Genomic DNA, 27,366 nt, shown 5'->3' with positions numbered 1-27,366 from the left:
GTAAGTGTTAAGTGTCTGAGGCCGGATTTGAACTCAGGTACTCCTGACTCCAGGGCTGGTGCTCTATCCACTGCACCACCTAGCTGCCCCCTGAGCATTTCTTAAGTACTTATTATGGGATATAAAAAAAGAGATACGAAAGAGACTCTTGTGGTTTAAGTAAGCATGGTTTCCTTCAGTCAGTCTAGCCCTGGTTCCAAGGCATTGGATACCTCTGAGCTTCAGGCATACAGTTTGTTATCAAAGTCCCTTTTACAGAAGTTAGCCCCGAAGAAATAGAGGTGGAAGCCTGTAGGAGTCTTTGGCTGTTTATATCTAAATATGAAAGGGCCAGGCTAAAATGAGCGAAAGGACCTTGTCCCTTTGGCTTAGTTTATTTCTGTCTTTTCCCTATCAGTTCACCTATTTGGGAGGACAGAAATTTAGGATTTAAAAAAACTGGGGAACTTTGAACCTCATAACTGTTTGGTAGCTTTGGAACAAATAAACATGACCTGGTTTACAGCATAGCCATCAGAGATTAAAATTAGGAGAAATCCTATTAGGAACTGGGTGGGAATAGGGTTACCCATGAAGACCCCAGCCAGAAAATGGAATCCTAAGAAAAGATTAATCCTTAGGGCATTAATAATAATAGCTAACATTTATATTGTGCCAGGGACTGTGCTAAGTGCTTCACAATTATTATCCAATTTGATTGTTACAACAACCTTGGGAGGTATGTACATTTTAACCTCCATTTTCTTTATGAGAAAGCTATGGCTAAGGGATATTAAGTGACTTGCCCAGGGTTACTTTGTTAGGAGATACTGAAAACCATATTTGAACTCAGGTCTTCCTGACTCTAGGCGTGGCACTCTATCCAGTGAACACCTGGCGTTAGCTAGAGTACTTATCCTTTGTACCAACATCACATTCATTTATGGGGGAAATGTTTTGCTATTATTCTTATGGCATCATTTCATTGAATGCTTTTGCTTTGAATTTATAGAATCCTCAGACTGACCAGTAAACACCTAGGTGTCAGTTTCTGAGCTAGTTTTCTGAGAACTTGTAGGGGCTCTGTCCTACAAGTTAGCAGTATACCTATGGAAGGCTATAAAGTGAAAAGAAGAAATGAAAATGTCTGGGAACCTCTGGGTTTCTTTTTCTTTTCTTTTTTTGGTGAGGCAATTGGGGTTAAGTGACTTGCCCAGGGTCACACAGCTAGTAAGTGTCAAGTGTCTGAGGCTGGATTTGAACTCAGGTCCTCCTGAATCCAGGGCCGGTGCTCTATCCACTGTGCCACCTAGCTGCCCCTATTTTTCTTTTTCAAAAGTTGAATTCATTCTATTATGGAACTACCTCTTCAAACCCTTCCTAGATGACAGGTATTTAGGTAGAGCAGAGGTATCAAACACTCCTGAGTCCAGCCCGAACCAAATCAAAATGTAATTGGAAAATATTTAACAAACTAAATAGAACATAGATAATGTTAGTATGGCGTTTTCTAAGTCAATATGCTCTGGGGAGGTACCCTTAAGTATGGGTTAGTGGCTCCCGTTTATGTTTCAGTTTGATACCACTAATGTAGAACATTAACAAGATTCTCTCAGACCTTGAATTTCTCGGGTTGAAGGGTTTGTAAAAAAGATCCTCCCCCAACACACACCCGCCTCAACCACATAAAACAAATTCAGCCATTTTGGTGGCTCATAAAGCTAAAATGGGAGAATCTAATTATCCATAACTGCTTTTGTGTCATCAGACTTAAAGTACTTCGCATCCAGCAGAGAAAATAACTTGGCTGTGAGTTGGGGGTTAAATAGCTAAATAAGTTTCCTCACTATTGGGGAACTGTTGAATTGAGAGAACTGCTGAAAATAAGCATGATAAAAATGATAAATATTGATCTGCACCAAATATTCACTTTTTAAAAGCAAGACCATTAGGGCGTGAGAGAAATCAATGCCTCACTTTTTTTTGGACCTGAAGTCATTTCTCTGATCATGTGGTCCACACAAAGGGAGACACTGTAGCCGTATATGAAGTGCCTGAATAGTATTTGTGTAACTAACCATGGGCTGTTGGAAATGGGTGTGTGTATATCTATATATAGATACACACATACACATGCATGTATATAATACACATATACATATATACATCCACACATATATGTTATGGGGGAAATTGGTGGGGGGGGTGGGATAGGGGTTCTTAGGAATTCTCTTTAAAGAATTACACCCTCTTGCATACAAATCCAATAAGAATAAAATAATAGTTTATTTAGGGTGCTAGGGAAAGGAAACCAAGAGAGAAACCCTTGGATTTCTCATGGAAAGAAGGCATGGCACAAAGGCATGGTTCTGAGATACCTATCTTCTAGAGCAGGAGACGGCAGATACTTTTATAAAGGTCCATGGTGCTCCGATGGTGAGGTGATCGTCTGACTGTGGAAAGTTCCCTTATTGGGGGAGGCCCATCCCCCACTGGTGGTGGCAGGGGAAGTTGGGTGAGGGGCAACTCTGGATCTCTCAAGCCATCTTTGTCCCCCTCATGCCACAAAGGCAGCAGCCACACCTAATCTTATCTCCCCGAGGGGTGGGGGAGACTGTTTAGGTGTGTCTGTCCTTTGATTTAGTTTCTCAAGGAGAAAGTTCTTTGATTTACCCCCAGAGAACTTCTGGGGTATGCTAGGCCCATAACTATATCTATATATCTATATTTATATATATAGTTATATACATAGTTATATAGTTATGGTGATGACTCTTATGAAGGTAGATCAGAAGAATGAAAAGAATGGCCAATGAATCCTAAGCATTGACATTAAGTATCCACTTCAACCTCTTCAGGACAAAACTATAATCTGTTGCTTTACATGTATACCTGACATATGAAGAAAGAAGAATTTAGGTCAATGTCCTATTTTCAAGCAGGAATTGTGTTGGAAATCAATCCAGACTCCTCTGAACCCAAATCCTCTACCCTAAAATCAAAACCCCAAATGAGAGAAATGGAATGCCAATTGGGTTCATTTCCTGGTGCTTCCACTTTAAGACACATTTATTGTGCCTATGTGCTAGGCATTGTGTTAAGTGCAGACAATGGTAAGTCATTGTGATAATTTAATAATAGCATTTAGTGCCTATGAGGCTTTGGGCAAATAATTTTATCTCTCTGAGCTCCACTTTCAATAATAATAACAACAACAACAACAACAATAATAGCCTTTATTTAGCACCTACTATGTTCCAGGCACTGTGCTAAGTGCTGGCAATTGTAAGTAATTGTGATAATTAAATAATAGTTAGCATTTAGTGCCTAAGAGGCTTTGGGCAAGTCATTCTATCTCTCTGAGACCCAGTTTCAATAATTGATGATGATGGTTTGATGATTTTATTTAGCACCTACTACGTTCCAGGCTCTGTGCTAAGTGCTGGCAATAGTAAGAAAGACACTTAATAAGGCTTTGAGCAAGTCATTTCGCCTCTTTGAGATGATAATATATTAGCATTTATACAGCACCTACTACGTGCTAGTAACTGTGCTCTGCCCCTTACAAATATTCTCATTTGATGCTGACAGCTCTAGAAGGAGTTCAGGAGGGAACACAATTAAACGATTCGAGGTGCCTCCAGTCCTAAATTTCAGACCTGTGATACCAACATTCTCCTTCAGACCTCCAAAAGCGCAGTTTTGTCTCTCTTCAATAGACTTATCGTGTAATACTGCATATAGTAATTGTATTGGTGTCGTGTGTGTGTGTGTGTGTGTGTGTGTGTGTGCGCGCGCATAAAATAGATCGTAAGCATTAGGAGGGCAGGGACTCGCTCTGACAGCACACAGTTACATCTAAAACTTCCACACTCCAGGTCCTTCGCTTTATTCACTGCGACACCTAGCTGGCAAGGTGAGGATTTGAACCCAGGTCCTCTGAACCCTGCCGTCCTTGCCCTCGAGAAACTTCCATTCTGTTGCCTACTAAATGCTTTCTGACTGACTGTCTGGATGAATTTATGTGAGAGTCCAATTACAGCGCCTCTAAGGTCATGACCGGGGCTGGCCGCTGGAGCTCGGCCAGGCCTGGGCTCGGAACACCAGTTTCCTCGAAGTCCGCGTTGGGACCAGCTCTCATTCCGTCTCTGCTTCCCGGGACCGCCCACGAGGGGAGGTGTCGATCAGTAACGCCTCCGTGGCGGGCTCGAGCACGCACGCAAACCCTCATTCATGCTGTCGCGCACGCGCACGCGCACCCTCACGCCCAGAACCCGGAAGCGGCCGCAGCGAAGCGGGGGCGGGGGGAGGGAGGGGGGGGGGGGAAGCCTACAAGCCACGTGGGGTCGGGCCCGGAGCCGGCCGGCGACCGCGCTGGGGGCGGGGCCTCGGAGGCGGGGCGGGGCGGGGGGCGGAGCCTCAGCGGGCGGAGGGGGACTAGTTCGCATGGGGGAGTCCATCCCGCTGGCCGCCCCGGTCCCGGTGGAACAGGCGGTGCTGGAGACTTTCTTCTCGCACCTGGGCATCTTCTCGTACGACAAAGCCAAGGACAATGTGGAGAAGGAGCGGGAGGCCAACAAGAGCGCGGGGGGCAGCTGGCTGGCGCTGCTGGCCGCCCTGGCCCACCTGGCCGCTGCCGAGAAGGCCTATCACAGCCTTACCTACCTGGGGCAGAAACTAGGTACCGCTCCCTCCAGCCCCGCCCCACATGCCCCTCCCCCATGCCCTTGACCTTGACCCCGGGCCGGCCGCCCTTCCTGAGGAACCCTGCTTCTGCCCGAGGCCTCCCCTCCCCGGGGGAGCCCTGAGCCGCGGGGCCCCTTCTCACCCTCCACTCGTGACCTGTCATGAGTGGCCCCTGATGTGCGCTGCAGAAGCTGCCTTCCCTTGCTTTCCCGGCCATCCGCTTAAAAACCTCCCTTAAAAACCAAAGCCAGCTCCTCCCCGCCTCCCTCCCCAGCTCCCTCGGCTTCGCAGGGGATGACAGCGGCCCATTGCGGGGGTTCCCCCCCCATGTTGCATTGATTGGTCTCTGGGAAGTAATCATCTCTCCAAACTGGGTGCTGTGACCGCTGTTGCTAATACCTGTGTCCAGTCAAGTAATAAAGGTTGCTGTCCTGAAACTGGACCTGATAGAATTTTTCATCTGCTACTTTAAAAAAAAAAATTAATTTTTTTGTCTCAAAAGAGAAAGAGCTCAGAAATGGGAACTGAGAAAAGAAAAAAAAAATCTCATAGTCCCAGTTGGCTATCACGACTAGTGTGGCTTCCATCTGTGGGTGGCAGGACCCTGGGGTGGGTGGGTGGTGTCTCTTCCTCTTTGTACTCCTGCACCCTGGCCCTAAATGGCTCCAGATGCCCCCTTCATCCTTTACTGCCTTCTTTTGTATTCCTTTCCTTCTCCTTGCTTATCTTATTCCTCATCAAAGATAAGTAATAATTATTACCTTATACATGTTAAATTCCAATCCTTGATTTTTCTCCCCTAGAATTTGAGTCACTGGCCTTTTTTTTTCAGTCTAATAAGTACACAGTCAATCTGGTGACTATGAAGGACATAATGCTAGGCTCTTGAGTAAATAATGATGGTCTAGTTAATGGCCCAGTTTAAAATTTTTCCCCCTACTATCTTTTATCTTATCTTGTTAATAGAGCCTTTAGTGTCCTTCTGAAATTTTAACATGAATCCTGGAGCAGGGATTCAGATACAAGAAAAGTTGATAAATCAGATATGGAATCATTGGCACTGCTGATCAATAATTTATGATTTATGTTTTTCACTTTCTTCCCCCTTTAAATTTCAAGCATATTACATATCAGACAGCTGTTTTGTGGGAGCTCAGAGTATAAAGTTATTTCTTATGTTTGCAGTTTTCTATAAGGGAAGTAGGGATATAGTTATCATCACAAATGAATAAACAACTCCCCCCCCCCCTCCAGAGTCCAAGTATAAATTGGGTTCCGTTCACATAATTACATCATATAATCTCCCTTTGGCAAAAACATCACAAGTTACAAAGAAGTTGTCCTTGTCTTTGCCAAAGGGAAACCCTCTACCTGTGCCTTTAATCTTTTCTACCTGTGCCTTTAATCTTTTCCCTCCCTGACCCCCTCCTCCACCTCCTTTCTTTCCTAGGTATTTGCCCTTTCTCTCTACCCACTCCATACCTAAATTTCAAGCTGTTCGTATCTCTGTTGTCTATAAGATCTCTCCCAACCTTTAAAAAGAAATCTTCAGGGTTTACCCTCCCCACTCACTCACTGTCTCTCTCCCCCTATCTCTCTACTCCCCTACCCCCCACTCCAGTCAGCCTCTATATTTTCTCTCTTTCACAGCAAAACTCCTAGGGGGAAAATGCTGTCTAGTCCTTGCTCACACTTTTCTCACCTCTCATGTCTCAGTCCCTTGTTGCTTGGCTTCTGCCCCAATTATTTGAAACAGTTCTGTCCCAAATCGCCAAAGATATCTTGTTCACTAAGTCCGATGGACTTTTCTCAGTGCTCATCCTTCTTGACATCTTTGCTGCTTTTTGACACAATTTACCACTTTGAACCTGTCCTACTGGCTTCGCTGTTTCTACTGAGGATTCCATCATTTGTTAGTCACTCAGGTGCAAAGCCTCAGAGCTATCCTTGCCTCCTCGATCTCCTTTATATCTCATATTCAGTCCGATGCCAAGTCTTGTCCATTTTACATCCTCAGCATTTAGGTCCTCATCATCTCTCACCTGGACTATTACAATAGGCTTTGAATTGGCGGTCTTCCTGCCTCTCATTCTCTTCCCTCTCCAATTTATCCTCCAGGCAGCTGCTAAATTGTTATTCCTAAAACCCAGGTCTGAACTAGTCCCTCCCTGTCTAAAAAAGCTACGTTTGGCATTAAATACTCTTCACAATCTGTCTCCACCCTATGTTTCTAGACTTATTTTATATTATTCTCACTGTTATGGGAAATAGTAAGGCTTGAAGTTCAGGCCCGACTCATATACAACCTTCCCTTTCCCACCTCCATGCTTTGTCTTGATTTGCCAATACTGTTCTCCCTTCACAGATTTTCTAAACCCCTAGGTTTGTTCACAAGGGACAGTCGGGTAGGCAGAATCAGGGACTAGAATTTATGTTTATATGTATAGGTCATTCATTATCAGAGTTTGCCTTTACTCTTGATTTCCTTGCTAGTTGGCAAGATTCAGAAGTCATATGGTGTACTGTATAATGGGCTGACCTGGGTTCAAGTACTATCTCTAGCACACGTTGGCTTTGTAACTGAGCATGTTATTGAACCTCTCAGATCCCTAGGTACCCCACTAAGACTTTAGGTTACTGGTGAGATGGCCAGCTGTACTAGGCGAGAGAGTTTCCACATCAAGAACTTCTGTGATGAAATGAAAGGTCTAGGGGGAATTTAGGGAAAACTTTTTGAGTGAAATAATTTTGGGGCAACATGAAAAAGGAGTATAAATATTATCTGAAACAAAAGTGGACAAGAATTAGGAAATATTGTGAAAGCATTCCTTCATTCACTGGTTTGGGACTAGCTACCTAAATAGGTCATTTCAACGAACAACTTCACTTTTTTCATAGGTTTGTTTTTTAAAAAAATTTTTGGCAGGGCAGTCAGGGTTAAGTGACTTGCCCAGGGTCACACAGCTAATAAGTGTCAAGTGTCTGAGGCTGGATTTGAACTCAAGTCCTCCTGAATCCAGGCCTGGTGCTTTATCCACTGTGCCACCTAGCTGCCCCCTTTTCATAGGCTTTTTGTTGTTGTTGTTTGGTTTTTGGGTTGGTTGGGTTTTTTGTTGTTGTTTTTTTGCCGGGCAATGAGAATTAAGTGACTTGCCCATAGTCACACAGCTAGTAAGTGTCAAGTGTCTGAGGCCATTTTCGAACTCAGGTCCTCCTGAATCCAGGGCCAGTGCTTTATCCACTGTGCCATCTAGCTGCCCCCCTTTTCATAGGTTTTTAAATGAGATAGATGTCTTTTGTATGGTGTAGATATTTGACCACTGGTAAGACAGACCTCCAAGGTAATCAATCAGTAGGAGTCTTTTAATTATCACAGCCCTTCCCTGAGGCTTCAGCTAGCATGAGACTTATGCTTATTGGTCCTTCTTTTGAGGCTCTGCTGTTTTTGATCATTTGGTAAAGTGTAGGATTGCAAAGGAAGGTATCCATGAAGCAAGCTTCTAAATTCATTAACTATGCAGAGGCCACTGATTGCTAAGGAGCTGATAAAATGTTGTCTTCCCTCTTCATCCCTCTCCACATTTGCTTTTAGACTTTGCAGGTTCCCCTTGGAGCCCCTTAGTACAGTCATGGTTGAATTCCTGCTTGGCCTTTGCTATCAATAATTTAAATTATGATTCTTGTTAGTATTTAATCCCTTGTCAAGTATTAGAAGCTTTTCTTCTCCTGGGATTGTGTAGACAGGGTTCTTAGGAAGTTCCTGGATGGTCTCTATAGATACTCCATATTAAGATATATGGGAAAGTTATGGTTTAAATGGGGTGGGGATTGTGGGAAGGTCAGATTTAGCAGACATGTTCTGACTTGTATATTTTGTTTCATTTAAAACTTCCAGGAGGAAAAAAAAAGGGGGAAAAAAAAAACTTCCAGGAGGGACATAGTAGCTTCTAGATCAGAGATAAAGCCATTGATTGAATCAGATCTGAAACTTAAAGGTAGGGGTAGAAAGACTACATTTTTTTTTTGGTCTCAGGAACAAGGTAATGAGTGTTCATTTAATCTGTTATTTAGTGAAATTATAAATCAGAATATATTCAAATTCTGATTATAGGATTGCTTGACCACTGCAGGAGAACCTACACAGTAAGACCTCGAGGTGAGGGGTTTTTATATTTTGGAAAGTGGTCTTTCCTGCCCTCTAGTTGCCCTTTCTCATGAGTATCGTGCCCCTGTCATTTCCCCTAACAGGTGGGCAGTCCTTTTTCAGCAGGAAGGATTCCATCCGGACCATTTACACCTCTCTGCACAATGAGCTGAAGAAGGTGGTAGTGACTGGCCGTGGTGCTGCAGGGGGGCCTGTTCCTCACTTAGAAGAGCTCCTGTCTCATTTGTCCGAGCAGCTCTGTTTCTTTGTTCAGGCTCGAGTGGAAATTGCTGACTTCTATGAGAAGATGTACACCCTCAGCACTCAGAAGTTCATCAACTCTGAAGAGCTGGTCGGTCTTTTGGAGGCCATCCTAAAGAAATACAGCTCCAGGTCAGTGTTTGTACCATTGTGACAAAACTCAGGTGTCTGTGGGGTCCAGTGGGCTGCTGAGAGCCCCCACCCATGCTTCCCCTGCCGCTCTTTTATGCTTACGACGGGATCATAGAAAAAGAATTGTGTGCGTACATGTATGTGTATATATGTGTACATATGTATAGAATAATAATCACTAATATTTACATGGCATCTTCTCTGTATGGGTGCTATGTAGTATAAAGCACTATGCTAAATGCTTTACGTATATTATCTTATCTGATCCTCACAATAACACTGGGAGGTGGGTGCTATTATTATCCCAATTTTTACTGATGAGGAAACTGAGGCAGAAAGAGGTTGAGTGATTTGCTGAGGGTCACACAGCTAATAAGTATCTGAGGCAGTATTTAAACTCAGATCTTCCCCACTCTAGGCCCAGGACTCTATCAATTGTGCCACCTACCTGCCAAAATACATATATGTGTATTTGTGTATATATGTATATATATATATATAAATGTCTCTATCATCCCTTCTGGGCCCCAGAGGCAGGCAAGTGAACTTTTACCTGGAACAATGAGAAGTTAAGTCATGAACTTGATAAACATGAACATTTCCTTATATAAAGAATGGAAAAAGAGTATTACATATGACATCATAAATCACTTCTTCATAATCTTAGGGTTTAAAGAAAAAATTTATACATATATGTGTGTGTGCGCATGTACATATATGTGTTTATACATATAAATGTATACATGCATGTACAATTCAACATAGTAATTTTAACATTGCTTGTCTGTATACCCTTCTAGAATTCATACTGTTCTCTTCTGGGTATTTTAAAAAAATGTTTATTGGCACTCTTTTCTTCCCTTTTTGGGGGTATCACTATCATTAAGCTATACTCTATACTACCTCTCCTTCCTCCCCAAAATAGTCCCTTCCCTTGTAACAAAGAAGTATAGTCAAGCAAAACACCCACACATTGGCTATCTGTGAAAACGTTCCTCATTTTGCACCTCTGTTCTGTTACCTCTCTACAAAGAGGTAGTAAGCATTAGTCATTATCGGTCTTCTGGGATTGTGGTTGATCATTTTATTGAACAGAATTCTCATTTCTCTCATAGCGGTTTTCTTTTACAATATTGTAGTCATCATATAAATTCCTCTGGTTCTGCGCAGTTCATTTGACATAATTTCATTCAATTCTTCTCTGACTTCTCAGAATCCACTTCTTCATTTTATATGGCTCAATAATATTCCATTACATTTTACACTATAATTTATTCGGCCAATCCCCAATTGATGGGTACTCCCTTTCCCCCCAATTTTTTGCTTCAACAAAGAGTTTTTCTATAAATATTTTTGTACATATGGTTCCTTTCCCTACACCTGTGATCTCTTTGGGGTACATGCCTAGGAGTGGTATCTCTGGGTGAACAAGTAAGCTTAGTTTAGTGAGTTTTGAGGTATGGTTCAAATTGGTTTCTCTGGTAGAGAAAGCATTCATTTCACAGCTCTACTGATAATGCATTAGTTTATATGTCTTGTCACAACACCTCCAACAACTTTTTTGTTAATCTTTGCTCATCTGATGCATGTGAGATGGAACCTTAGAGTTGTTTTAATTTTCATTTCTCTTATTAGAGATTAGGAGCATTTCTTCCATAGAGTTGTTTATAATTTGGAGCTTAAATTACTTTCCCAGGGTCACACAACCAGGTTGTGTCAAAAGTGAGACTAAAAAACCAAGTTTTCCTGATTCCAGTCTGGTTCTCTATCCACTAAGACACGCTGCCTCTCTGGGTGCTGACTATCACACTAGCTTTTCAGTTTTCCTTCTGAGTGTGGGGGTGGCAGGAGGGGGGTTGGAATTCTGATCTCCTCCACATAGGGAGCTCCTGATGCAGAACCTTCCTGTTTGGATGCCAACTGGGGCATCATCTGTAGCTGAGTCTTAAGAGAGTTGCCTTGTGTTCTCCAGTTTAAGGGACTCGCTGGTGGCCGCAGTTAATGGGTATCACAGGACTCAAGCTCTTCCTGACTCTCTGTCCACTATGCCTTGGTCCTTCTTGATTGCACGATAGTTGATTTTTTATATGGAATTGTGTCCTCTGCTATAACATTACTCTGATTTTGCCAGGGTTGTTCCAGGGCATGTATTACTTTTCCCAAAATGAATATAATAAATAACCTGGAGGAAAAACAACATCCTAATCAATTGAATTTAAAATTTCCATTCATTTGGGGTTTAAGATGGTAGTCAGCTCTCTGTGATATGCTGGGTACCCATAAAGTCTAACCACCACCAGTCAATCAGCAAGTATCTATTTTTTTTTTTTTGGCAGGGCAATGAGGGTTAAGTGACTTGCCCAGAGTCACACAGCTAGTAAGTGTCAAGTGTCTGAGGCTGGATTTGAACTCAGGTCCTCCTGAATCCAGGGCCGGTGCTTTATCCACTGTGCCACCTAGCTGCCCTCTAGGACTTTTTTATTTGTAAGTTTTATTGATGATGATTGTCATCATTTCTGGGTATCCCCTTGTCTCTGATGGAAGAATATATCCCAACAAAGAGTAACAGTGCAGGGAAGCCAACCAGCAGCTGTCCCTGGCAGCACCACGTGGGCAGCCTTCCTGTGTCTGTGTCAGAAGGAGGGATGTGCATCTGACTGTTCTCTACAACCAGGCTGGATGCTCACACTTCTTCCAACCCTGGCTTCCATGCTGGCTTGTTTGCCTGGATTCTCTTATTATGTAGAGTCTTCTCTCAGGATCTTTGGGTTCATCCAGCCATTCAAGTCTCTGAGTGTGTTATGGTCGACATTGCCTCTCGAGCCACTATATGCCATTCCATTCACACACCATCATTTGTTCAGCTGTTCCCTACTTGATTCTAGCTTTTGTCAGCTATCAACATTTCACCTCTTCCTGGAAATACCTTGGTTTTGTACTCAGCTGCCAAGGCTTGATTCTCCTCTTTCCTTCTTTCAATGGGTATTTAACGTTCAGGTTGTATTTCAGTAGGGCAGCGTGGTGTAGGGGAAGCCAGGAAGACCCACCTTCAAGCCCTGCTTCTGACACCTCTGGGCAAGTCCCTTAATCTCCTGGTAAAACTCTCGGGTGCGGGGAATCTCCTCTCCTGGTAGTTCCCGTACTAATAAAATCATCCATCCAGACCCTACCCTTGTTATCCCTGAAATGTTCAATAACACAAAGGCACCGTATCCCACTTCCCTAGAGTGTCTTTATCTAGTATATGGTATACCTTAAAGTGAAAATCCCTTCCATTAGAGACTTTGGGATCAATTCCCTGTTTTTTCGATTCTGAAAGTTCAGAGCTCCATGCACTGTATTGAGTTTCCTTAGGAAGAAGAATTCCAATGAATACTGCCCTTCTTTTGCTCGGCTCCTGGCCTCTGGCAGCCAGGGCTGTTTTTTTGATGTGGTGCTGGGCATCAGAAAACTATTCACTCTTTTTTCTTTTTTGGAAGTCTCAGCATTCTGAAGGAGTAATTTACCCTTTGGTCTCATATTGTTTCAGAAGAACTAATGCACTCAATTTCCAACATTATGGGTCAGTTCCTGCTGGGTGAATAAACTACACTCAGATCATAAAATGGCATCATAAAAAATTCTACGGCTAGTGTACTCTTGCAGCTAAAAGGATGTTTTTGTATTCAGAAATGGAACAAACTTGATGAATACATAAAACCTAAACCCTGGCGTTCATTTTAGAAGCCTGTCTACTGTGAGTTGTTACAAAGACCCAGCCTGCTCACCAAGATAAAGTGGAAGCAGATTTTAAAAAATTATTTTTGTTTTTCTTGAGAATGCTAATTGGGTTCAGAGTGGAATACTTTTGAAGGTATTTTTCCTTCCCTTCTTTTCTTTCTTTTTTTAAATTCTGGAAGATAAAATGAATTGGATTACTAGGCATTCTTGAAAATAGTCAGCATCATTTGTGGAGTTGCCTTCCAAATGAAAGGACAGGAGTTCAGCGTGTTAAAGGTCTAAAGTAGCTACAGTGAAATACATAGGAAGCAGAGTTATTCTAATTCAGCCCTTGCTAGGGAAGCATGTCTGTTTTTTCATAAGATACAGTCCTAATGCAACAGGGGGAGATGGTGGGAGTTAGTTTTTTTTTTTCCAAGTGGTAGTAATAGAGGTTTATCCCAACCCAGTGGTAGTTAGCTTTGAATATATTAACCTGGCTCTGCTGTATACAATCGAGCATAAAATGTTATCTGATAATTTTTCTGTTCTGTGCCAAGTTTAAAAAATAATAATCTTGGGGGCAGCTAGGTGGTGCAGTGGATAAAAGCACTGGCCTTGGATTCAGGAGGACCTGAGTTCAAAATCCGACCTCAGCCACTTGACACTTACTAGCTGTGTGACTCTGGGCAAGTCACTTAACCCTCATTGCCCCGAAAAAAAAATTAATCTTGGAAGATACTTAATTGGATCTGGGATTTTATAGCTCGGAAGGTCCTTCCATTGATTCAGATTACCCCTCATGCTTGCCTGGCCATCCCATGTGACTCTTGTCCTTGTTCTCCCATAGTCCTGCACAGGGGATGTATGCATGCACTGTGGAGAAGGTCTGCCTTGCTTTCTTTGCACATCACAGGCACCAGTGGAGTCCTTTGGGTGGTTACCTGTCATCCTTCCCTCTTGCCATATTATGACTGATCTGTGTCTCTTCCTATCAAACAGTTCCTTAGGAACATCCTTTATTCCTGTTTTTCATATTTCTTGGTTGTTTATGTTGCATCCTCCTTAAGCTTGCTGTGTGCCTCTTCATGAACATTAATATTTAATCTCATGAAAGAAGAATAAAAATATGGATAAGATATTTATTATAACCCAAACAATCTGCTTTTAGAACACACTTTGGGCAACTGCTGTTTTCTGTGGTATGGGAGGTTTTATTCAATGGTTTTAATTTTTTTAACCTAAGTGTATATCTGGAATATAAATAGTATCATTTGAAATAACAGTACTTCACGTGATTTGCATTTCACCGTTTGCATTTCAGAGGACAAAGCTTCTCTGTTGGAGCCCTTTCAATCACCAGAATTTTCACTGAAGGCAAGACTATAATGAAACAATTTGTAAGTTTGTCATATGTGGTTCAGCAAGGTTAATGCTGACTAAAAAAAAAAAATTCACAAGCCCATCAGTACTATGGTAGCTTAATGGTTTTAGACAATGCACTTGCGGCATCTGATATGCATATGGAGAACATGTTCAGTCTTATCACTCGTGATCATTGTTTTATATCATAAGATTTTAGAATCAGAAGGTAACTAGGTGGCGGAGCTCTGGAAGACCCGACTTCGAATCCAGCCCCAGACACTAGCTTTGTGACCCTGGGCAGGTCACTTAACCTCTGCCTCAGTTTCATTATTCATAAAATAAAGATATTATTCACACCTCCCTCTCAGGGTTGTTGAGAGGATCAAATGAAATAATATTTGTAAAGCATGCGGCAAACATATAAATGATAATTAACTATTAACAGGATGTCTACGCTAAGGGTTCATATCCTAGGGATCCATGTCTAGATTTCAGGAAGTTCGTGGACTTGGGTGGTCAAAAAATGGCATCTTTATTTTTCTCTAATTTTTTAACTGAAATTTAGCATTTCCTTTAATGATTGAAAAACATAATTCTGAGAAGTCCATGGGCTTCAACTGCCTGACAAAGGGATCTAGGACACAAAAAAGGCCCCCACCCCTGATTTAGTCCAATTCCTATTACTGATGAGGAAATGCTCAGGGTTTGTTAAAATCTTACAGTGAGTGAATAGCAGAACTTGAATGGGAACCTAGACTTCTTGACTCTAATCTAATGTTCTTTTTATGGTATTTACAGATGAAAATATTGTGTTTTTAGATGGCTTCATAGATTTAGAGCTGACCGTAGAGGTCTTCTAATTTGGCCTCTTAATTTACAGAAGAGAAACAGGGCCAAAGTGATTCACTGATTTGCTCAGGGTCATCCAGGGAGTGGGTAGCAGAGAAGAGATCCCAGGTCCTCTGGCTCCCAGTCTGGTGCTAGAAGAAGAGCACTGGGGATGCCCTTGGCTTCAGCTTCCCAGAAGGCCTTGCTGCTGATACAGCTGATTAAAGGTGAGGGGCTGGGCATTTCTCAAAGAACTCAGAACTGTGCAGATGTTCAGGAAGCAGAAGGTTTCACAGACCACTGATCATTAGAATGTTGTAAGAACCCTCTTTTGCTTCTTAGAGATGGTTTTGAGCCCTTACAATAATTAGAGTAGATCTTCTCATCACAAAGCTGTCAATTTATTCTGCTTTTAGACCCTTTCAAGATCTCTGCCATGGCTAAAATGTGAATTTTTGCATTACAACAATTTAACAAATCCTGCTCTGGAGTGAAACATGAAGAGCTCCCAGCCACCGAGCAGCATGGAAGTGGGGAAATGATGCAGTGTACTGTGAATCCTGAGCCTAGGCAGGCCTACATTAACATGAATTTTTTAGCTGCTCTTAAGGATGAAATATAACTTTGTCACTCACCTCTAATAAATGTTGAACATTTAAATGCATTCTGGGTGTCTGGGGAATAGCTAATCCGAAATTCTTTCTCAAAGTTTGTACGGTGAATTCGTAGTCTTTTAAGGACACCATTGTAAATGAGCAAAAGGGAAACAGGAAAGCTAATGACAGTTATTTGTGGCAGAATGTCTTTTAATTTTTAATTTAATTTTAATTACTCTAAGCAATTTCAACAGCTAACTATTTGGCCATGTTCCTAGGTTCCCCACCAGTTGTAACTGGTGTCTAACAAAGGATCCATAAAGTACGGGATTTGGTCCTCACAACAACCCTGGGAGGGAGGTGCTATTATTAGCTCTATTTTAGAGTTGAGGAAACTGAGGCAGACAAAAATCGAGGGACTTGCAGAAGTCAAGGGTCACACAGCTAGTAAATGCCTGAGGCCAGATTTGAACTCAATTCTTTCTGACTCCAGGCCCAGACATGCATCCACTGTGCTACCTCATTCCTATATAGCAATTTATCTGAACCATGTTTGGGAGTTTTTGTGGACAGCCCACTTAGTAGATTCAGAGCACGATATTGTAGCCACAAAAGTTAAATGTGATCTTTGGCTGCTTTGAGAGGGATAGATAGCATCTAGGGATTAGGCGGTGGTGGCTATCCCTCTGGGCACTTTCCTCATCAGACCCAGCTTGTAGTAATGTGCTCCATTTTGAGTGCCATGCTTTAGGAAGGACATTGATTAACTGGACAGTATCTTGAGCAAATAAACCAGGATGTGAAACACCCTCTAGTTCATGCCATATGAGCATATGTTGAAGAAATTAGTGATATTTCGCTTGGAGGGGACATGGGTTAGGGAAGATGTGCCTTTCTTCCAGGATTTTTCATTTGTTGTTCTTGGCTAACCACACTGGCTTTGGAGTCAAATGAGCCTGGTTCAAATCCTGTCCCTGATAGTGCCTCTGTGACCTTGGATTAGTCACAATCAGTTTCCTCATTTGTAAAATGAGGGTTTGGACTCTGATGTCCCTACTAGCTCTGGCTGTGATGCTGTACACCAGGAGCAGTGGTTGGAAGCCTCAGTTTGCCTCTTTGTAGCTTCTGATCAGGAGTGGAATGGATTGGGTTGGAGTTAGCTTCTTTGTACTGAAGGTCTTTCAGTTGCCCTGTTGAGTAGGTTGTAAAAGGAATTTTAAAACAAATTTTGGTTTTTTGTGGTTTGGTTTGTATACATTCCTTCAAATTCAAAAATTCTGGGGCTACCAGACAAGGCCCTATAGAATCCTGTGTGGAACATTTTGAAGTTAGCAAAAAATTTTACCATCTAAAATATGAAATATGAAATGTGGGTATCAAATGCCTCCTGTATGCAAAAATATTTCAGTATAAAATTAACATAGTGTTTCAAAATTTCTTTCTCCAACTACCCCCTTCTCCCCATTTTAACCATGTATAGGTTCTGTGAATCTTTCCCAAAGGCTGTTGTGGCTAAAGCCGTTTTGGAGATATGTGATGATAACAGCAATAAGACTTCAGCTGTGGTCTGACCAGGGCAGAGTTGGGTAGGACCATTACCTCCTTATTTATGGGGGCCGTGTCTCTCTTAATGCAGCCAAAGATCACTTTGGCTTTCGTGGCTGCCATATCAGAAGTCAGAGGGAAAATGTCCCTCAGGATTCTGCCTTGGGACCTCTTTTCTTCTCCCTCTGTGCTGCTTCATTTGGTGATCTCATCAGCTCTCATGGATTTAATTAGCATCTCTATGTGGATGCTTCTCAGATCTGCCTTTCCTGCCAGTCTCTCTGCTGACCTCCCATCTTCCATCTCTAAGTGCCTTTCTAATATCTCAAACTGAATATCAAGTAGATAAGTGAAACTCTCTATATGGAACTCATTGTCTTTCCCCCTAAACCCTCCCCATCCCCTTCCCTATTACTGTAGAGGGCAGTGCCATCCTCCCATTCCCAGGCTTACAGCCTAAGAGTCATCCAGGATTCCTAATTATCTCTCTACCACCCCCACCCCCATCCCACCTTTGACCAAGGCCTGTTGACTTTACCCTCTCTGACACTGCCACCTCCCTTATACAGGCTCTCATCATCTCACATCTGGACCATTGAAGTAGGCTGCTGGTGGCTCTGCCTGCCTCACATCTTTCCCCACTCCAATCCATTCTCCATTCAGCCATTATAGAAGTGATTTCCTTAAAGACAGGTCTGACCATGTCACTCTCCGCACCCCCCCCCCCCCACTCAGTAAAATCCAGTGGCTCCCTCTTGCCTCCAGGAGCAATTACAAGATGTTTGTTTGGCATTCAAAGCTATTCATAACCCAGCCCCCTCCCATCTTTCCAGTTTTGTACCATACTCCCTAACGCATACTCTTCCATCTAGTGACACAAGCCATGAACAGGTCACTCCATCTCTTAGCTCCAGGTATTTTCTGACTGTCCCCTAGGCCTGAAATACTCGCCCTCTTCCACTCTAACTACTGACCTAAATGGATTCCTTCTACAAGAAGCCTTTCCCAACTCCTTAATTCTAGTGCCTTCCTTCTGTTAATTATTTCCTATTTATCCTGTATAATACTTGCTTTGTATATATTTTTTTGCATGTTGTTTCCCCATGAGATTGTGTTTCTTGAGGGCTGGAACTGTCTTTTACCTCTTTTTTTTTTCTTTCTTTCTGCAGGGCAATGAGGGTTAAGTGACTTGGCCAGGGTCACACAGCTAGTAAGTGTCAAGTGTCTGAAGACATATTTGAACTCAGGTCCTCCTGAATCCAGGGCCGGTGCTTTATTCACTGCGCCACCTAGCTGCCCCCTTTTACCTCTTTTCTTATCCCCAGTGATCTGCACAGCACCTGGCACATAGTAGGCATTTAATACATGTTTATCAGTTAATTTTGGTAGTAGATTACTCCGTTAAACAAAAATGCTTTTATTTGGATCTTAGTAGCTCTGTCCTTAATAGAAGTTCAAGATCAATATTGTTCTTAGGGCCCTGTCCTTGGTCCTGTTGTGGCTAGCATTTTATCATTGACTTGACAGAGGCCAGCTGCTGCTCATATTTTTCAGTGATGCAAAGTCGACAGGAATAGCTGAGACACTGGCTGACAGGACTGGGCTCCCAAAACATTTTGACAGGTTAGAAGTGAGCAAGGGGAAATGTGATGAGGATAAATGGAAAATCCTGCATGTAGCTTCAGAAAAATCAGCGGTACCAGGACATGTTGAGGTAGGTCTGTCTAGGAAGCAGTTCATTTGAAAAAGACCTAGGAATTCTAGCCCATGGCAAGCTCAGGGTGAGTAGATTATGATTCAGTGAATATGTGTCCTCACTGATGTGAGTACACCCTCCAGAGGTGCGGGTTGTAGTGCCTCGGTACCTTCTCATCTCTGCAGTTCCGATAGAACCTAAGCTCCTTGGAAGCAGGCACTGCTTCATTTCTATTTTTGTATCCCCAGCACCCAACCCAGATCCTAGCAATGGGAGGCCCTTAATGAATTCTGATTGTCTGAACAATTGATTCTGTTTCAAGGCCTCACATCTGTCTTCCACAGAAGCTTCACCCCACCGTGATGGAGGCTTCCTTCTTGGTCTTTGATAGTATCACTTTAGGGTATCTTAATGAAAGTTTGGGTCCCAAAGCAAGGGAGGGGGACAGTCTTACTGTACCACTAATTAGACCTCTCACTGGATCCTTCTCACAGACCATGTCTTAAGTACTGTGAACAGTTTGGGGGGCGCCCATTTTGGAACACACTGACCAGGTTGTGGAAGACAGCATGCTAGGCCTCAGGAGGTTAAAGGAGTTGGCCGTGTTGTGCCTAGAGAAGAGAACACTTGGGCACAGGGAGAGGGGAGGTTGGAGAGCAACCTTGAGATATTTGAATTGTTGTCAGGTCCCCGTCAGCACCAAGCCTGCCATCCTGTGGTCCTATGGAGAAGAATGATTGGGCTTTGTCTTTTCTCTGGAAAGAGCAGACCTAGGGCCAGAGGGTGAAAGCTGCAAAGACACAGATTGTAGCCCAAGCTAAGGAGAAGCTTTGTAACCATTGGAACTGCCTGAAAGTAGAACTGGAGGTGGTGGGAAGGCCGAATTTGGAGCCCAAAGCCCGGGGGAGGCCAATTCTGCTCTTATTGTCTGTGTGACCCTGGAGAAGTCACTTTACCTGTGTATGCCTCAACAAGGGGGTTGGACTAGGTGACTCTTGGGGCTCTCTACAGCTTGAAATCTGTGATGCAATGTCACAGGAGGAAGTGAGCTCTCTCTTAATGGAGTTCTGCACATAAAGCTTGGAAAATGACTGATTCATGGGATAATATAGGACCAGAGATTTAGTGCTTGGCAAGGCCCATGTTGCATACCCACTACCTAATAGCCTTCAAGCCCTGACATCATACCCATTCACTTAACACTCACAGTCAGATTCTTTTCCACCCCACAGTGTGGTACAATATATTACAAGTAAAGGACTTTGAGTTCCCCAGAGGAAAAATGCTAGATCCATGTGATTTAAAAAAAAATGTTATAATAATAATAATAGCTAGCATTTATATAGCTCTTTTAAGTTTAAAAGCACTTGTGATAAAAAAAAAGTAAAAAATGGGGCAGCTAGGTGGTGCAGTAGATAGAGCACTGGCCCTGGATTCAGGAGTTCAAATCTGGCCTCAGACACTTAACACTAGCTGTGTGACCCTGGGCAAGTCACTTAACCCCAATGGCCTCACCAAAAAAAAAAAAAAAGTAAAAGCACTTGTGATGATTAAAATCTAATGTGTGTGTCCTTACTCGCCCCCTTCCCCCCCATTGTGGGAGAAAACTAGTTAGGATTTACTTACAAATTCAGCAACAGTTTAGGCTTTTAAACATTTTATTAAAGTATATTAGAAGTTAGTAAAGAGGGGCAGCTAGGTGGTGCAGTGGATAGAGCACGGCCCTGGAGTCAGGAGGACCTGAGTTCATATTCGGCCTCAGACACTTAACACTTACTAGCTGTGTGACCCTGCGGGCAAATCACTTAACCCCAATGGCCTCACCAAAAAAAAAAAAAAAAAAAAAAAAAAAAGGAAAGAAGTTAGTAAAGAGAGAGAGAGAGAGCACACATATCTCTGAAAGAATGGAAAAAACCCTAGCTCAGACCTATGAGAGAGAGAGAGAGAATGAATGAATGCGTGCGCGAGCGAGCTCCTTCACCTAGCCACTCACACTTCTAAAAGAGACTGAATTTCCTTCCATCAGTTCCACCAGAAGCCCCCTATGGAACCGGGAGAGGGGCGGTCCCCACACACAGCTCCAAACTAATTGGCTGGTTGCATTCAAGTCTATTGATTGGCATGACTTAAAGGCAGTCTGTGAATAGAGGCAACTTCCAGGATGCCAATTCTACCTTAGAAACCTCTGAAAGGTCTACTTTCTCATCAGGGGGCAGGGCCCCTTGGTTCTCACACACTTCATAAATATTACCTCATTTTATCCTTACATCAGCTTGGAAAGATAGGTGTGTTATTATTTATTCTCATTTTACAGATGAGGAAACTGAGACACAGAGCAGTTGAGTGACTTATTCAGGGTCACATAGGTAATAAGTATCTGAGGCTGGATTTGAATTCAAGTCTTCCTCACTCCAAGTTCAGTGCTCTGTCCATTGGGCCACCAAGCTGTCTTCATATAACCTGCATGTATTTATCCTTCACATTTTTTCTTCTCATTTTCCCTGGATATGGGTGGGGAGACCTTTAAAAATTTAATATCCAAATCTCCATGGACCTGTTTTGTCATAAGGACTCCCCTCTTCAGGAAATCCTGCCAAAGAAATTGCAGCTTCTAAGGGTGGTTCCTGTGTATTTAACAGGAGAGAGGCCTCATGAATCAATGTGTCCCCCATCTGAACACAGTGGCTGGGTCTGGGGGCTTTTCTCACCAGTAAAGAGTGATAGGTGAGCCCTGAGAAGGGGTGAAGTCAGATTAGCCAGGCTCTTAGACAAAGTGCTTTACAAAGCTCTTAGATTAGAAACAGACAGCTCGTTATGGGGCGGAAAGCCCTGCACTTAGTGTCAGAAGGCCTGGCTTTGAGGGTTGGCAGTGTCCCTTAGTTGTGTGACTGGGGGAAAACTTGACCGAGCCTTTCTGTATTTCTAAAGTGGGTAGAACAATCACTTAGGGCAGTCTGTCAGTCAGTACACATTTAGGTGTCTGCTGTGTGCCAGGCACCGTGTTCAGTCCTGGGGGTAAGAAGAAAGGCAGAAGACGGCCCCTGCCTCCAAGGAGCTTACAGTCTAAGGGGGGAGACAACAAGCAAACAAATCTCTGGGAGTGAGCTGTGCACAGGATCACCAGGAAATCATTGACAGAAGGAAAGAGCTGGAATTTGGAGGGCTTGGGAAGGCCTCTTGTAAAACGTAGGACTTTAGTGAGGACTTGAAGGAAGACTTGCCAGGGAGGTCAGTAGTTGGGTTAGGGTTAGGGTTAGGGTTAGGGTTAGAGGGAGAGCATTTCAGACATGGAGGAGAGCCAAAGAAGATGCCCAGAGCTGAGCTGGAGTGTTGTGTTCATGCCACCGCCAGGAGGCCAGTGTCACTGGACTGAAGAACACGGGTTGGGGAGTAAAGTGTGAGAAGACTGGAGAGGTTGGAGGGGACTGCTTAGGAACGGCTTGAATCTCAAACAGCATTTTGTATTGTGGCCTGGAAGCAAGAGGGAGCCACCCGAGTGTGTTGAGTGTGTGTGTGTGTGTGTGTGTGTGTGTGACATGGTCAGACCTGTCCTTTAGGGAAGTCATTTTAGTGGCTAAAGAAAGGATGGATTGGAGCGGGGAGAGATGAGTCAGGTAGACCTACCAGTAGGCAATGGGCAGTAATCCAGGTGTGTGGTGATGAGGGTCAGAACCAGGGAGGTGGCCGTGTCAGAGGAGAGAAAGGAGCATATTCAAGAGATGTCGCCAAGGTGAAATCAACAGGCCATAGCAAAAGCTTGGATATGGGGGGGGGGCGAGAGGTAGTGAGGAAACCAGGATGACTCCTGGATTATGAACCTGAGGGATGGGAGGGTGGCATTGCCCTCTAGAGTAATAGGGAAGGTAGGGGGCAGGTGGTGGGGATGGTTTAGGAGGAAGGATAACGAGTTCCATTTTGGACATACTGAGTTGTGGATATCTAGTTTGAGATGTCTGAAAGGCAGTTGGAGGTCAGCAGAGATATTGGGGCAGGAGAGGTAGATTTGAGAATCATCAGCCTAGAGATGGTAATTAACATCATGGGAGCAGATGAGATCACCAAGTGAATGAAGTTATATGGAGGGAGAAGAGAAGAGGGCGCAGCACAGATTCCTGAGGGACACCTACAGTTAGAAAATGTCATCTGGAGGAGGATCTAGCAAAGGAGACAGAAGGAACTGTCAGGTAGGTAGGAAGAGAGAACCAGGAGAGAGCAGCATCCTAAAAACCTAGAGGGGGACAGCTAGGGGGCACAGTGGATAAAGCACCAACCCTGGGTTCAGGAGCACCTGAGTTCAAATCTGGCCTCAGACACTTGACACTAGCTGTGTGACCCTGGGCAAGTCACTTAACCCTTATTGCCCCACGAAAATAAAATAAAAACCAAGAGAGAATAGAGTATCAAGGAGAAGAAGGTGATCAACAATGTCAAAAGTTGCAGAGAGGTCAAGGAGAATGAGGACAGAGAAAAGGTCATTGGATTTGGTAATTAAGAGATCGTGGATAGCTTTGGAGAGAGCAGATCTGGGGGAATGCTAAGGTCAGAAGCCAGACTGTAAGGGTTTAAGAAGAGGAAGGGTGGAAAGTGGAGGTACCTATCATGGATGACCTTTTTGAGGAGTTTAGCTAGAAAGGGTAGGATAGATAGAGGACGATGTTGGGGATGGAAGGATCAAATGAGGTTTTTTTTTTCAGGATGGGGAAGACGTGGGTTGGTGTGTAGGCAGGAGGGGATGAATGAGTCAGTAGAGAGGGCAAGATTGAAAATAAGTGAAGGAGTAGAGATGACCAAGAGATCAGTCTTCTGGAGGAGAAGAGATGGAATGTGATTGTTTGAACAGGAAGAGGGGTTAGATTAGCCTTGGTAAGGAGTCAGGTCACTTCATCATAGGAGACTGGGGTGAAGGAGAAAAGACACCTGAGTGATAGGAGATGAGGAAGAAGGGAGAAGAGGGAGCTCATGGTAAATGGCTTCATTTTTTTTTTCTGAAAAATATGAGGCAAGCATTTCAGGTGAGAGACTAGGGGAGGGGGAGCAGTGAGAGGTTTGAGAAGGAACGAAAAGGTTTGGAAGAGCTGATGTGGAGAGTGGGAGAGTGAGTTGATAAGGGAGGTATAATAGGATTGCTTAGCAGCAGTGAGGGCCCAGTGGAGGCTGTGTAACAGATTTGTAGTGGACCCAGTCAGAATGGTTATGTGATCTTCTCCACCTTCATTTAGCAGCACTTGTGTAGGAGCAAAGGCAGCAAGTGGTGGGAGTGATCCAAGGGTTAGACTTGGCTGGGTGAGATGATAAGACAGCTATAGATTTTTTTTTTTTAACATATAAGGTATTTTATTTTTTCTGTTACATGTAAAGATAGTTCTCAACTTTTGTTTATATAAGCTTTACAATTTCAGATTTTTCTCCCTCCCCCCTCTCCTAGACAGCAGGTAATCTGATATAGGTTATATCTATATATCTATATAGATATAGATATAGATATATCTATACACACACACATATATATATACACACAATAACATTAATCCTATTTCTGCATTAGTCCTGTTATAAGAGAAAAAATCAGAGCAATGATGCAAAACCTCAAAATAGAAAAAACAACAAGAAGACAGCTATAGATTTAAGAGAGGAGGACTATGTGGAGTTGAGTTGGTTCACTAAGAGGGCAAGGTAGAGACAAGAGAATGGCTAGTGAAGAGGAAATAGCCTAAGGGAGAATTGAAGGGTCCTGGTGAAGAAGGAAAGTAGGGTTAGATAAGAGAAGGGAGAGGGAGAGGGAGAGGTGAAAACCCAATAGATCATGGTCAGATATGGGGAGGGAATTTCAGGATTCTGAAACACAGTTGGTACTTTTGTGGGTGATGGCAAGATCAAGGGCATGACCCCGTGTTGGTTGTAGAAGTAGGTCATGGGAAGTGAGTAAGCTGAGAAACTGAGTAGTTGGGATGTTTAAGGGAGAGTCAGTATGTTGAAATCCCCTAGTAAATTGTGATTCAGGTACTGAGCTCATTGATGAAGGAAGGGGAGGGACCTGAAAGCCTGTAGACATGCTGCTGCCAGGATTTGATTGGATGGTAGTTATGAACATCAGAGGAGGAGGGATCATTGAGTGATGGCGGCCTGAGGAGAATCTGGAAGTAGCACTGGGGAGCAGGGAGCGTTCCAGTTCCCCTAGTGAACCAAGGGGGAATCAGAGAAGGTGCAGCTAGTACCTGGGCACTGCTTACCTCATTGAATTGTTTTGGGAATAGTGCTTCCTAATTATAAAGTTCAGAATATATATGAACCTTATCAGTAGGAACAGATCAGTAAATGATATATTAACTATTTTGTCTGCCTGTTTTCTTGTTTTTGTTGTTTTGGGGTTTTTGAGGAGCAATGAGGGTTAAGTGACTTGCCCAGGGTCACATAACTAGTGTCAAGTGTCTGAGGCTGGATTTGAACTCAGGTCCTCCTGAATCCAAGACCAGTGCATAACCACTGCTCCACCTAGCTGCCCCTGTCTACCTGGTTTTTTTTAACGTCTCAGTGGCACAGTAGATAGAATATTGGACTTGGAGTCAAAATCATCTGACTTCAAATACTGCCTCAGACACCCCATGCAAGACATTTAACCTCCATTAGCACTGGTTTTGTCACTTGCAAAATGGAGATAGTTATCCTATGGGGCTGTCATCTGGATCAAATGAGATAACATATATAAAGTGCTTTGTAAACCTTAAAGTGCTGGCTTTTATTATTTCTTATATATTGTGTAAATGTGACAGACATTTGGGAGCCAGGGCTGAGTTAGGGTCTTTCTGGTTAGGTCTATAAAAGCAGCCAGAAGAAAAAAAATCATTTGTCTCACATGGCAACATGACTTGGACAATGAACAATAAACAAAATCAAGTGAGAAAGAAGCATTGCAATCAAGATTAAGAATACTTTTATTTAAAAAAAAAAAGGTCTCTCTATTGAATTGGCCCCACATGAGAGCTGTTCTAGAATTTCTCAAGTTGATATAGCCATGAAGTGAATTTGTTGAAGTTTTTATTAATGTTGTTTGTTTTCCCCAAGTGTCATTTTCCCAAGTATCCCTCCCTTCCCCTCCTAGAGAACTATCCCATATAACAATAAAATGATTTTAAAGACAATAAAAAAAGAAAAAGAGGAAAAATCAACATAACTGATAAGTTCAGTGGAAAAAGTCTGAAAATATGGGTAGTGGTTATTTCTTAATCAAAAATTGACTTAAGAAATTGAGGTGTATTCAGAATGACTTTGAGTTGAGTTGACTTAGAATTCTTCCATTTTCCCCACTTCTTTATCTTTCTCTCATAGCATTTAACTGACTAATGTGTTATCTTTTTTTTGGTGGGGCAATTGGGGTTAAGTGACTTGCCCAGGGTCACACAGCTAGTAAGTGTCAAGTAACTGAGGCCGGATTTGAACTCAGGTCCTGCTGACTCCAGAGTCGGTGCTCTATCCACTGTGCCACCCAGCTGCCCCGCAATGTGTTATCTTGGCAGCAAAATCTACATTGAGTAATATTTCTATTAAATAATTTCTATTAAATTTTTTTTTTCCTTCCCTCTAGATTTCACCACCCAATTCTCAGCCCCTTAGAGAGCAGTTTCCAGCTGGAAGTTGATGTCCTGACCCATCTCTTAAAGTCCCAGGCTCAGATCTCTGAGTGGAAATTCCTCCCATCCTTGGTCAACTTACACAGCGCCCACACCAAGCTGCAGACGTGGGGCCAGATCTTTGAAAAGCAGCGAGAGACTAAGAAGCATCTGTTTGGAGGGCAGTCCCAGAAGGCTGTCCAGCCCCCGCACCTCTTCCTTTGGTTGATGAAACTCAAGAACATGCTTCTTGCCAAGTTCAGTTTTTATTTTCATGAAGCCCTGAGCCGCCAAACGACAGCTTCGGAAATGAAAGCGCTGACTGCGAAAGCCAACCCTGACCTTTTTGGGAAGATCTCTAGCTTTATCAGGAAGTATGACGCTGCCAATGTATCTTTAATCTTTGACAACAGGGGGTCAGAGAGCTTCCAGGGCCATGGGTACCATCACCCTCATTCCTACCGAGAGGCCCCAAAGGGAGTGGATCAATACCCAGCAGTGGTGTCCCTGCCCAGCGACAGGCCTGTCATGCACTGGCCCAATGTTATCATGATCATGACTGATCGGACCTCTGACCTGAATACCTTGGAGAAAATTGTCCACTTCTATGATGACAAAGTCCAGAGCACCTACTTTCTGACCCGCCCGGAGCCTCACTTTACCATTGTTGTCATTTTTGAGTCTAAGAAATCAGAGAAAGATTCCCATTTTCTGTCCTTCCTTAATGAACTCTCACATGCTCTTAAAAACCCCAAAGTATTTGCAAGCCTGAAACCTGGATCCAAAGGGTAGTAGGCTTATTGAAGTGGCGGTTTCTTAAGGCTGGTT

General features: G+C 43.2%; 1 protein-coding gene across 1 annotated transcript; it reads left to right on the top strand.

Annotated features, from left to right (window-relative positions):
* The first annotated feature begins 4,390 nt into the window (after positions 1–4,390).
* On the top strand, positions 4,391–27,366 carry KICS2 (KICSTOR subunit 2). The gene is made up of 3 exons (XM_043969136.1): positions 4,391–4,660; positions 8,914–9,202; positions 26,514–27,366. Exons 1-3 carry the CDS (start codon positions 4,426–4,428, stop codon positions 27,328–27,330), a joined length of 1,341 nt encoding a protein of 446 aa, XP_043825071.1. The 5' UTR covers positions 4,391–4,425; the 3' UTR covers positions 27,331–27,366.

This window comes from Dromiciops gliroides, chromosome 5 (assembly GCF_019393635.1).
Source record: "Dromiciops gliroides isolate mDroGli1 chromosome 5, mDroGli1.pri, whole genome shotgun sequence".
NCBI classification, from domain to species: Eukaryota; Metazoa; Chordata; class Mammalia; order Microbiotheria; family Microbiotheriidae; genus Dromiciops; species Dromiciops gliroides.
This window is presented reverse-complemented; position numbering and strand designations above follow the sequence as displayed.